This window comes from Physeter macrocephalus, chromosome 10 (genome assembly GCF_002837175.3).
Source record: "Physeter macrocephalus isolate SW-GA chromosome 10, ASM283717v5, whole genome shotgun sequence".
NCBI lineage: Eukaryota > Metazoa > Chordata > Mammalia > Artiodactyla > Physeteridae > Physeter > Physeter macrocephalus.
The window spans coordinates 28,180,944-28,194,767 of record NC_041223.1 but is presented as its reverse complement, the minus strand read 5'-3'; the positions used below and the strand labels follow the sequence as shown (position 1 = coordinate 28,194,767).

General features: G+C 35.3%; 1 protein-coding gene across 1 annotated transcript in view; it reads left to right on the top strand.

The window, feature by feature from the left end:
* The first annotated feature begins 598 nt into the window (after window positions 1–598).
* Window positions 599–13,824, top strand: part of PDE7B (phosphodiesterase 7B) — a 353,515-nt gene continuing 340,289 nt past the window's right edge. Inside the window, exon 1 of the mRNA XM_028494410.2 lies at window positions 599–754. Within this exon, the coding sequence (XP_028350211.1) occupies window positions 734–754 (21 nt within the window). The 5' untranslated portion in view covers window positions 599–733. The remainder of the gene's footprint in view (window positions 755–13,824) is intronic.

Sequence of the window (13,824 nt, the reverse complement as noted above, 5' to 3'; positions counted from 1 at the left end):
AATTAGTTCGAACACAGGCAACAGCTGGGAAGTGGGCAGAAGTACATACACTCACATTTGAGAAAAATATAAATCTTGCTGCTATCTTTTAGCTCGGTGTTTCTTGTCTATTTTGTTTTTTGATCCACCTCACCACAAGGTAGTTTCAATTGTTAAAATTTTTTCCTGAAAATAGAAAATGGCTCTTGGGTTCTCCCGAGAGCGGGGTGCCCAGGCGCACACACATTCTTCCCATAGCACAGCACTTTAAAATTAATAGCACATGCAGGGGAAAACTAAACCCTTTGACGTCACTCTTGAAATGAGGAAACAGAAACAGAAAAGGCTCCACTCCAGTAAGCTGCCAGAGTTGAAGCCGATTGGTCTCCGCTTTTCCTTGCCTGTGGCAACTGACAGCACCTCCCAGCCTAGCAGGCCGGCTGCCTGCTCCCCGCCAGTCGGTGGGTCTGGGCACTGCAGCAGGCTCGGCTCCATCCCAGCACTTGCCTGGGAGAAAGAAACGTGGTATACTCACCCAGAGAGAATCTCTTTCTACCTTCCTTCCTCCCCGATCTCTCTCTGTGTGTTTTTGTGTTACTTTTTTTTTTTTTTTTTTTTTTTTTTTTTTTTACTTAATTATATTCCTAATCCTGGATGAAGTTGCTGGATTCCGCAGCACAAGTCTTCATGAACAAGCAGCACCGCTCAGAGATTTCACGGCATTCAAAGGTCACAGAACTGCCACTATGGTTAAATGTCTTGTTTAATGGTTGAGGTAGGTACAACAGATTTCAGCGGCAACTCATTTTTCTTGAGAGAACAGAGTCACAGAGCGATGGCAGGAGTTTTATTTTAAAGGAACCTGTATGTATATATTTTTTGGTCTGTGATTGTTACTACAGCAACCAGCTTTTGAATTTCCTTCCTTTTTCTAGGCGAACTGACTAAACATTATCACTTACCCTGAATTAACCGTTTCATTCCAAGCAGCCTAATGAGATACTCCGGCCTTTTCGCTGCACTTTGAGCCCCTCCGGAGGAGGGTTGCTTTTTTTCCTTTGGCTTCTTTTTTAATGAATGCAATATTTCTTCTCCGATGTAAATCTTAGAGTTGAGTCATTTTTTCTTTTTGGTGGAACAGGACAGGAAAATATTGGTAAAGAGATTAGTGAGGGTTGCGGAACAGGGAAAAAGAAAATCCTTTTTTCTCTTTGAGTTTGTCATGTTGGTTGATAGAAGATGAAGAAATTAGTAGGAAGAGAGGAGGAAGCTAATGAGATTGAAGGTAGAAAAACCTATAAGAGGTGTGTCAGAAAAGTGAACTCTTGAGGAAAATGCACTTTATCATTTTGTTGCATTTTTTAAAAATGTTCTGGATTTAGAAGTCAGCAGGGGAGATGCAGGCACTGAGTTACATGACCAATGATTTAGATCTCATTATTTATAAAGGAGAATAAAACTTCCTTATTAGCACTGCAAATTTGCTAATTATCTTTTCCTACAATAGTTGAAAGCAGAGTGAGATATTTAATTAGGCACTTGAGTGACTGAGCCTGGGAACTAATTAGTCTTCTATAGATTCTGTTCTTCATGTGTTCAGCCAGCGTGACTCTTAAAATGTTACAGTAAACCTCTTTGCCCCTGAAGGCAGGCATATGCATTTATATACAGTAAACCACTAGACGTTGCCAGGGTGGGAAGCAGGGCAATTAAACCCAGGGCTAATATTGTTTTCAGTGGCGTATTACTATTATGGGTTGAGGGGGGACCCTTGCTAAAAATCATTCCTATCTAGAGTCAGTTATTGTAAGAGCAATTCAAGTAATATATGGTTCACATGGATTTCCTTATTACCCTTCTCAAAGTTCTAAAATAGCAAGTAAGACAGGATTGTTTGCAACCATTACTGTTTCCAGAATTTCTTGATTTTTTTTTCCCCAAAGGTTTCTGTTCTCAACGTTAAGATAAATTTTTAAAACGGGGTCATGTTAGCAGTAAGATTAAGCCAGGTGTAAAACACATAGTGAATTTCAAAGAATTAATGAAATTAACTGCATAAGAGTGTAATGTACCAAGTTAAGAACTGCAAAAATATTAGGTCTGAAATGCAGAGGATGTGCTGTGAATGGACAATTGCTTTTCTGCAGCGCCTAGTGGGAAAACAAGGACTTTGTGTGTTGCAAATGCCTAACTGCAGCTCCTCCATTTCCTCTGCTTTATCTTTTATTACTGGCTGGTGAAACAAAGACGGGTGTCAGTAGTAACGTCTTGATTGACATTTTCTCTAATAAAATGAAGTCGCTTTTTGTCTGAAGTGGAAGCCCAGAGTTGACGAGTTGCAACTCCAAAGTCTGTATCCTCTTTATAAGGATTTTTACCTGACGCTGTAAGCTGTCTGATTTCAGAGTGTACTCAGTTGACCATGAGACAAAATCAGTGGTGACTATATGTCAGCCAATTAGCTGGGAGAAACTCTGTTTTGAATCAAGTTACTTAGGGCAAGGGTGGAAAAACCCAAGATGTGTCAGGAGCAGACACCAACTTCGGGAAATCAGTTGCACCAGTACATCTTGTAATGCCTTTCACGATGTTCGGCACAAAGTTACTCATTGTCAGTTCTCAATAAACACCTAGTTAAAATGTTTGCTGAGAATTTACTACCCTTCATATATTGTAAATTATTTAAATAAATTTCAAATATGGCATTTTCACCTGTCTTTGAAAAAAGCTTTTGTGTTAGTCCAACCTAAAGTATAATCTATTTAGGAGGGCATTGCAAACATTGACTGGTGTTCTTTTCAGCCAGAGAACCTTGTTACCCCAAACAGATGCAAAAGTAAAATGACCAAGTTTCCTCAAAGTGAGCATGTACCACATGGAAATGCCTCTGCCTAGTAATTAATCTTCCAAAGTTGAATTTGTCGCTAAGCAGGCTCAAATCACAGGGGAAGCTGCTTGTTGACTGACAGAACAAAGTGCTTGAAGGAACTTACTAAGCGGTAAACTGATCCCAAGCAAGACTAAAAGGGCCTCATTATATTAAAATGAAGTGTCAAAATTAAGAATCAGAATAGATTTTAGAACATCTAAATGTAAAAGCTAACAGGTATTCTAAGTGGTTCAACTCACCTGGACTTTTGGGGGGTAACTTTTTGAAGGACCCTCAATGTTCAGAACGTTTTACCCAAAGACTCCACCATCCCATGCATTCAGCTTATATATCCCAGAGAATCCACAGACAAGTAGGAATCTCTCGTCTAGGAGGCAAGTCTAGCTAAAGAAGAAGAGATTTGGCATTTGGAAATGAGCTGAGACCCTCTCTATCAGCGCCTCCCCGTGGTGGCATCCCCGTTCCTCCTCAGAGCTTCCCCTTGGGCATCCTCACTTCTCCTAAGAATGTGTCTTGGGGAGCACGCCCATCCCTCACGTGGGAGGCAGCCTTGGGGTGCTCTACAGGCATCAGGACCATTGGCTTTACAAGCAGCCTAGGTGGCTTTTGTCAACATGCTAACTTTGATTCCTGAGGTGATGCCTACTTGGTATGTTAGCAGTCTTTAAAGTGGTCGATATGGAAATTTGGGGGATAGAAGGGAAAAAGGGATGTAGAAACCCAAACTGACAATATCTACTACGTTCCAGGCATTGTTAGAGATTTGAACAAAGAGTACAATGAAATGCGTCAAAGTTCTAGTGTATAATCAAGGAAGATATACTTTCCCAAGAATCGCTTAGGTATCTAGATGATTTAATTTGTATGTAGAAAGTGATTGCACGGAGCACACTAAAAAGAGCAGCAGGTAGAGGCAGGGGACCAGTGGGCACCCTTTTTCAGGATCTAACTAGTTGGACGACTCTGAGCTACTTGCTCACTATTGATCTCAGTTTCATCACCTGTAAATGACACTGGTTGTGTTGGGTTATTTCTAACAATCCTTTTTTATATGAAAATTTACAGTATTCTTCTTTGGAGTTTTTTAAAAAATTCCATTTGTATTTAAAAATGTGGGTGTTAAACCTTTATTAAAAAAACATTACTGTGTGCTTTCAACAGGTCAAGGGCTATGCCTACCGAGGCAAAGTGAATAAAAAGATAGATAAGCAATGAGTCCCACCTTCAGGAAACTTACATTCTGGTTGAACTTGAACAAATAGTGGAGCCTGGGCAGAGAAATGGAGGAACAGAGAGAATTTGGAAGGGAGGTGGTGATGAAGAAAAACAAAAGAGGTGGCTTTATGCAACTGAATTCAAGAAAAAAATCTAAATTTTCCATCTATATAGATATTTACGCCTATTATTGTCGTCTTTAACATGACCAATGGAAGGCATTGTCATTCTTTTGAAATGATATATTTGTAATGGTGTCCTTAAAAAATATAATGTGAAAGGAAGCCATAGTTTTCCCTTTAGTTGATTAAGCGACTGTATAGGTTTGAGATAGTGAATTAAATCAGTGCATTGATATCTTCTCCATCATCACTTGGACTTGGAACCCCTAGGACTTCCAGAAGGCAGGAGTCCTTCGAGAACTTTGACAGCAGCCCCAGGTTCCAGTAGCCATTTGGTGCAAGCAAGGAGGGTTCCCAAGCTGTGATGGGCTTGACCACTGATGCCTTGTAGTGTCGCAGGAATGTCCTTGGTGGCAGGAAACCTCCCAAAGTGGCTCAGAACTTTCAGTGATGACCTGTGTGAGTTAAGGCAAATTTCTTAAACTTTGGAGGCCCCAACTGCCTCCTCTTTAAAATGAGGCTTTTGGAATACTTCTGGGATGCCCTTTTCCCTTCCAGATTCTGAACTTCACCCTGACAAGATTAATGTTGACTAGTTAGCATTAATTTCTTTTTATTCTCCCACCTCTCCCATCCTTTATTTCTACCACTTCCCTTAAAAGTTTGCCTTTACTCAGTTATCCAAATTTATGCAATTTCACCTCCAAAATACCCTCATTGCCAAGGAAAAACAAAAACAAGTCCCTGGGTTTTGGAGAATTTCTCCGCAGGAGGACTATTTCTCCCCAGGGAAGACCACCTCTCGTCGCCCCCTTTCTCTCCTCTGAGGTTGATGTGCTGCTCTATGGCTGTAGCTCCCCTTCAGACAGTAAAGGGATGTGCTTTGTGTTCACTGTAGCTGGAGACTTTAATGTGACAAGTGTCTTTTTCCTAAGTGCCAATCATTGTCCTAGATTTTCTGTGTTATCTCACTTTAATATCTCTTCCGCTCCAATTCGGGTTTCTTTAGGGAATAACTGAAAACTTGTTAATAACTAACTTGGAGGAATCCTCAGAAGAATGATGGTTTTGGTGAATTGGTTGTCCATTGAGTATCTGCTCTGAGACCTGGGGCCTGTGGTACAGGGTGGCTGCCTCATCCTGCTGGTGGAATTTGATGCAATTGAGTTACTCTAATCCAGACACTGGTTGGATCCTACTTGGGTCAGAGCATTCCTCTGGCATCTCCTCTGGGTATGGCTTACAGACAACGTCTCAAGCTTGAAGAAATAGGGGACAGGGTGTAGTTTTGGATAAATCGAAAAATAACATGACACAAAACACACATAAGTCTATTAAGCAATATATAATTCTTAATATATTAGTGTATAAATACCCCAGTATTGAAAATCAAAACCCTTTCATGAATGCTTTATAAATTTATTTGCATACCGTATAGAAGTATGAAAATAATAGCCTTGGTCAGTATACCAGTAAAGAACGTTTTTATGACATACATACCCCCTCCATCCTTCCTTTCTTCCTTCCTTCCTGCCTCCCTTTCTTCCCTTTCTTGCATTTGTAAGGAGAAGATGGAAAAAATTAAGATTGGTAATGAGATTTTGATGGAGTTTCCTTTTGTAAAATTTGAAGTAATGTTTGTTTTAGTTTTCCCTTTTTAATTGTTGGTGAATATGTGCAAAATTTTTCATTAAAATTCCTGCTCAGATTCTTGTCTTATTAATACCTTTTGTGTTTTAATTCATATTTAACATGTAAATAAATATATAAGATATCCTTTCTACATGATGAAAATCATCATTACCTGCTCACTGCTTCAGACACACAAAAAAGGATTCGGTTCAAAACAGGAGTTTATACATAATTTAAATATACTGAAGGATATTTAAGAGTTTTGAGTTTTTAAAAATATTCTTCTTTTCCCCTGGGATGGGAGGTAGGGTCCAGGGTTAGTCTGGGGTGAGGGGTATTTCCATGGGTTCAGGTGTAGACATAAGGAGGTTAACATATACCTGAATTGGTCAAAATTTGGTATCTAAAATAAAGATACTAAATTTTCAATGTTTTACATATTCTTTGACCCTAGTAAATCTTAGTCTAAGAACATAGCAAATTATGTTTACTTTTGCCTTGTTTGTAATATAAAAACTCAGAAACTACCTAAACTAATAATAGGCGAGTTGTTGAGTACATTATTTTGAATCCATACGATAGAATGCTATATAGTTACTTAAAAGAATAAGCTAGAGCTACGTGCACAGTCTGGAATGATTTTCAAGATGTGTTAAGTGAGAAAGAGCTGCATTAACATTTGTATAACGACATATACACATTCACACACGCACTGATGGAAAATTTCTAGAAATTCAAATGAAAAACTTAGCAGTGGAAGCCTCTGGCAGGAGAACTTTGAGCATGGGATGGGAACAAGACTATCTGTTCATGTATATACTTTAGAATTGTTCAGCTTTTCTCCTCGTAAGTTTATTACATACACAGTGGAAAAATTATGTATATTTATTTATTCTGCGTGATATTTAAATTAAAGTTGAGAGGAAAATTAGAAAGTAAAAGAAGAAAGAGTTCTGTTTTTTAATTGCTTCATTAGCTTCTTCCTTCAATCATATTGAATTTCTCCCGTGTGCCTTTAACACAGGTGGGGAGGCCATCATGCCCCGGAAGAAAGAGTCCAGGAAGTGAGGAGATAGATAGCCCAGCTCTCCTGCTTGAGTAACTGTGGGCCAGTCATCTCTCAGGGCACCAGTTTCCTCATGTACAAAACGAGAGGCTTAGTCAAGCTCAAAGTTCCTTCCAGCTTTCATATACGTTTCAGAGTTTTCATAAGAAAACTTTTTGGCCTGTTGCCTGCCCAACTATTAAAGACCTTTCTCCATAAACTAAATGTACATATCTGACTGTGTGTATTTTATTGCTTTGAACACTTTAACTAAATTTTCTCTTTTAGAATTGGTCAATTTGGTTTAATTTCTCAAATTAATTAAATATGCACAATTTATATTTATTCAAATAGTGTTTAAGGAAACCACACATCATGGACTTTGAAAATTAAAGTATGCTATAATACCATTTATTCATAAAACAGTAGAAAACACTGTTTGTATTCAGATGTGTAGTTTGTGCAGTAATACAAGCAACTAATGCTTCACTTTCAATATGATTTATACCTTTCTTGGTTTTTTAGGAGAAAAAAAAAAAGTCTTTCATTTCCCTTTCCCATTATGCCACTTGCCAACTGTGTCCAGCCAGATGAAAGAACTCAGTCATTCACAAAAGTGTAGATGTATTCTCGTAAAAGGAGATGCTGCAGTAATACAGAGGTCTAAAGAATGCCTTGATTTAGAAAAGGTCATTAAATTTAAGGAAAAAGTTGTTTTCCATGTGATGGAAATATAGTATATTTCCATGTCTTTCAGACTAGTCTTCTTGCTTTTTCAGTGAAGTGAAAACAATTATAAATTTGGTTTTTCGCTTGATTTGGAAAATATAAGTATTAGTTATTTTAATTATTCAGTAATTTTTATTTTCTATTTTTCTAGACTTTTATTGTGTTTGGAGTAAAGAACAATCTTTAAGTCAAAACAAAAGGAATAAACACAAAACAGATAGGGATTTGTATGATCGGAGTTTTTTTTTTTTTAAACAATCTTATTGAGGCATAATTGACACACAATTGACTGCACATATTTGAAGTGTACAGTTTGGTAAGTTTGATACTCTTGTGAAACCGTCACCACATTCAAGATAATGAACATATCCATCATCCCCCAATTTTTTCCTGTGCCTTTGTAGTCCCTCCCTCCACCCCTCTCTCCATTCTGAAACAACCGCTTATCTGCTTTTATTGTATGGTAGGAGTTTTGAATGACATTCTAAATTTTTCTCTACAAATCCCTTTTAATTTTTTAAAAAAAGTATTCATCATTTAAAAATAATCCAATGGCTAATAATAAAGTAATTGAAAAACACTATCTTCTTTTTCATTACTCTGTTGCCCCTGAGTGTCTCTGTGAGTGCATGAGAGAGACAGAGGGCAAACCCTTCTCAAACTTGAAGACAAATGTGTATGAAAACTTTTAATGGTATTTGTGTCAAAAACAGTCAGTTGGAGAATATAGCCTAGTGAAAGTATGTCTCCTTTAACGTAAATCTTTTAAAAAATAGGTCAGATACATTTATTGAATTAATTGGCAGCAATATGTAATTTCTAAAAATTTAGTTTGTGTATTTTATGTGGAGAGAGAAGGGAAAGCAGGAAGAAAAAAAATGAGAATCAAACTTTTTTCAAGGAACACTGACCTTGTAACCTAAATCCCTGCGTTCAAGTTCCAGATGCTAGCCTTGCTAAGTGTAATAGTTTGGGCAAGTTATTTAGCATTTTTGACTTTTTAAGTCTCCTAAATGTGAACTTAAATTGAGGTGCCTTTATGTTCTAAGATTTCTAAGTTTTACTCACTACACACGCAGATGGATTAGCTTTCATGTGTAATTAGTCGCTTAGTTCAGGGCACAAATGTCAAGTCACTTCTTTCTCAGAACATTCCTGTTAGGAGAGGATTCATTATGTCCACTTTAATGGCAAGGAAATTGAGGTTTATAGAAGTTAAAACGAATAGAGTTGAAATTCAACCCTAGCTTTTTTAATGACAGTTTTTTATTGTTTTTATATGTTTCAAACGCACTGTGTTTAAATCCATCTTTGATCATTCTAAGCATGAGTTAGAAAAAGACTTTTTAAATTATTATACAGAACATAAAAATATGTATTTCCAAATGTTAAACCAATCTACGCAATATATTTATTTATATGAGGTTCCAGTGTGTAGAGGAAACATTATTTCATTTTAAGTTCATTCGCAGTGGGTGAATCTGGCACTTTAAACTTCAGACGTTTTGTTCTGAAAGGCAGTGTAACCGTAATGTTGAACAGTACAGAATCTGGCACCATTCATTGTGGTTCACTTATTAGGTCGGGGATCCTAAGCCAGTTAATCTCTCTGGCCCGCACTGTACTTATTTATAAGATGAAGGTGTTTAAAATATCTGCCTCATAAGGTTGTTGAGAAGATCAAATGAGTTTTGTTTGTAAAATGCTTAGAACGGTGCATGAAAGGTAGTAAGCATCATGTGTGTATCCACTGCTATTATTTGCTTACAGTTACAAAAATTATTTCATGGAGTTGTAACTATTTGGGGCATAGTCCTGTTGGATGTTTTAAACATTTAAAAGAAATATAGTTTTTTATTTTATTTTTAAACTATAGCACACATACAGAGAAATACCCAACATATAAACGTACAGAATGGTTCACTAACATTACGTGAACCAATGTATAACAATTACCCAAGCCAAGAAATAGAACATTATTACATTATTGCCACCTCAGAAATCCCATCAAGTCTCCTCCATTCTTTCATTCACCATTATACAGTGAGACTTACTAGGTTGTTGCATATGGCTCTAATTTAATTTCATTATTGCATAGTGTCTAATTATTTGAATATGCAACAATTTATTCACCCATTCTGTGGAAAAACATTTCAGTTGTATCTAGTTGTTAATATTATGAATAATACTGGCCTGAGCATTCTTTTGATACACCTGTACATGTATTTCTGCTGAGCATACACCTAGGAATTAGATGCTGGGCCACAGAGAATGGTTATGTTCTACCTCAGTAGAAAATTCAAAACTGCTCAAGGTGGTTAAAATAATTTGCACTCCCACCAACAGTGTATATATGATAGTTCCCTTCCTCACTAACCTTACATATGAGCATGTAGGAGGTGTGTAGTGATAGCTTATGGTGGTTTTAATTTACATTTTCCTGATTATTGACGAGTTGGAGCACTTTTGCACATATATATTGGCCATGTAAATATACTCTTTGTGAAGTGTCTAAACAAGTCATTTATATATTAATTTATAGGAATTTTTGATATATTTTGATCTCTTTGATTGCTATATATGTTACAAATATTTTCTCCCATTTGTAAAATCTCCTGTTCTCTTCTTCAGGATTATTTTGTTCATTCTTCATTCTCTACATTGCCATATAAATTTTAGAATTAACTTAAGATTCTTACCTAAAAATGAAATTTTGGTTATTGATCAATCTGGGAAGATTTGACATCTTTCCTGAGTCTTTCAATTCATGAACATAGTATATCCCTCCATTTATTTAGGTCTTTGTTAATTTCTCTCAATAATATCTTCTAGCTTGCTTTGTGGTCATTTTACACATTCCTTGCTAGATATATTACTAAATGGTATTTTGATGCTATTCTAAATATTATCTCTTCAATTTCAATTTTTACTTTTTGTTACTAATATATAGAAAACCAATTAACTGTTGGTATGTCGATTTGTTATCAGCAGCCTTACTAAACTCACTTGGGAATTCTCATATTGTATCTGTAGATTCTTTTGATACTCTATGTAGGCAATCATGCTATCCAAGAATAATGGTAGGCATATATATTCTTTTTTAATACTGATAGTTTTGTCTTCTTGTACTGGCTAGGATTTTCAGTAAATTGTTGAAGAGGTAACAGTGGGTAATGTATTATTTTCAATCTTAGAAGGAAAGCTTTCAACATTCTATCATTCAGTTTTATATTCTCTCTAATACTGAGAAGTTTTCTTCTATTTCTAGTTTGCTAAGAGTTATCATGAATAAATACTTGATTTATCAAATGTTCTTTCTGATATCTACCATGTGATTTTTCTCTATTTTTCTGTTGTGGTGGTGACTGACTTTACAATGTCAAATCAAACTTGAAGTCCTGGAGTAATCCCAATATGGTCATGATGTGTTATGCTTTTTTTTTAATCCATTATTACCTTATTTCTGGATTGCTTATAATTTTTAGGATTTTGCAACTATGTTCATAAAAAAGATTAGCCTGAAATTATTCTTTCTGGTAACAACCAGGTTCCACTGACCTCATAAAAATAGTTAGAAAATATTACCCTTTAAAAATTTGGAGGAGGGAGATTTCTATAGATTCATGTTATTTCTTCCTTAAATATTTGTTAGAAATTGTAAACAAATCCATCTGGTCCTGGAATATTTTGTGGGCAAGAGTTTAATTATGGTTTTAATTTCACTAATTTTTATGGGTTATTCAGGTTTTCTACTTTTATTTTCAGTTTTGGTAAGTTGTGTATTTCTAGGTCAACTATTTTATCAAAATTTTGTAATTAGCATGAAGTTGTTCATAATTCCCTGCTTTAATATTAGTCTAACTTTTTATTTTTACTATTAGTTTACTGTGCCATTTCTGTTTTTATTGTTTTTCTCCAATAGTTTTGACAGGATTATCAACTTTTTTAGATATTTCAAGTAAACAACTTTTGACTTTTTTTTTTTTTTTTTTTTTTTTTTTGGTACGCTGTCCTCTCACTGTTGTGGCCTCTCCCGTTGTGGAGCACAGTCTCCGGACGCACAGGCTCAGCGGCCATGGCTCACGGGCCTAGCCGCTCCGCGGCATGTGGGATCCTCCCGGACCGGGGCACGAACCCGTGTCCCCTGCTTCGGCAGGCGGACTCTCAACCACTGCGCCACCAGGGAAGCCCAACTTTTGACTTTTTAAATCCTCTTTATTTATGTGTATTTATTGTCTATATTAATTTTAGTCTTATTATTTCCTTTTTTCTTTTTTTCTGAGCTTTTTTTTTTCTATTTTCTCAGGTTTTTTTTTTTTTTTTTTTGCCTCATAACATTTCAGTTTTTCTTCTTTTTGAATAAATACATTTTAACCAATAAAGTTTTCTCTAACAGAGTTGCATCCCCAAATTTAGAGTTTCCATCATCAGGTAGTTCAAAACAATTTCAATTGTAATTTCTTTCTGGACTTAGATTATTTAGAAGTGCATTTATTAATTTTCAAACATATTGGGGTTTTCTAGTTATCTTTTTGCCATTGTTTCCTAGTATAATTCTACCGTGGTCATAGATCATAATTGATTATACATGATTTAGATCTTTGAAATTTGTTGTATCTTATTTGTATGACTCAACATATGGCCAACTTCTATAAATGTTTCACACACATTTGAAATGAGTTTGGATTCTGTGGTTGTTGGGTACAGCGCTCTAAACAAGTCAATTAGAAAATTATTAATTGAATAATTCAAATCTAATAGTTGGTTCTCAGGAAGCAAAAAAATCAATACATATCACAATGGTCTATGGCCTTCCAAAGAGGGCCATATGTATATAATCTGTATATGAACAGATATACAGTGTATATGGTATTAAACTCTTTTGGAAGGAAGTGATTAGGAGAAACAAATCTAAAAAGTCTGCTTAAGGAAATGGGATGATAATGGAAAAAAGGTTGACAAATACTTAGTTAGATACAAATTTAGAACTGTTATAGCATCCTGTTGAATTGAAACTTTTCTCATAATAAAATATCCCTTTTTTTCTCTATTAATGATTTTGCCTTCAAGTCTACTTTGACTAATACTGAAATCTGTACCACTAGCTTTCTGTTAATTAGTGTCTGTGTGACTTATCGCTCATTCTCTTAGTCTTTAATTTTCTATGTGTTTATGGTTTAGATGTCTCTCTTTACAAGCATCAGATAAGTAAATATTGTTTTATTCAGTCTGATATTTGTCTTGTCAGTGGAGTATTTAGTCTTTTTACATTTAATGTCATAATGTTATATTTGAGTTTAAATATGCTGATTTACTATGCTACTGGATTGGCCAAAACGTTCGTTCGGGATTTTCTGTAATATCTTACAAAAAACCTGGGTGAAATTTTTGGTCAACCCAATATTTGCCCTTCCTGTTCTATATTTCTTTTTATCTCTTTGCTTGCTGTCTTTGGATTGAGTATATTTATAATTACATTGCCCCTTTCCTATTAGCTTGTTATTTTTACATTCTTTTACATTGTTTTACTGGTTACTACTGAGGTTACAGGATTCATCTTTGACCTAATGAAAGTACAATGCAAACTAGTACTTTTATCACTATGTGGGAAATTTGAAAAACTTACAATGAATACCTTAACTACTTGTGTGCCTCTTCTGAATTATATTCTATTTTTAGGTATTTAATTTTATGTAATTTAAGCTCCACAATGATTATTGTTATTATGGTCTCATACAGTCATGTATACTCTTCTTCCTTCCTGCATCTCTGAGATTACATATAGGATTTCCTTTAGTATAGTGATAATTTGGTTCAGTTTTTTTTCTATCTGAAATGTATTTACCTTTTTTTTTAATTACATGCATTTTTCCTGGGAAGAAAATTCTAGATTGGTAATTTTCTTTCCCCACTTTATAACATTATTACATTGTCTTATAACTCACTGTTTTTGTTAATGTCAGATAATACTCTTTTAAAAGCAGTCTGTCCTTTTTTTTGACTGTTTGTAATTCTTTCTTTATGTCTTTGATTTCCAGTATTTTTACCATGATTGCTTAGGTGTGGCTTTCATTGTATTTATTATTATATATATACATATATCTATATTTTTTAGGTATTATTTTATTTAATTTTATTTTTTAACATCTTTATTGGAGTATAATTGCTTTACATTGTTGTGTTAGTTTCTGCTGTATAACAAAGTGAATCAG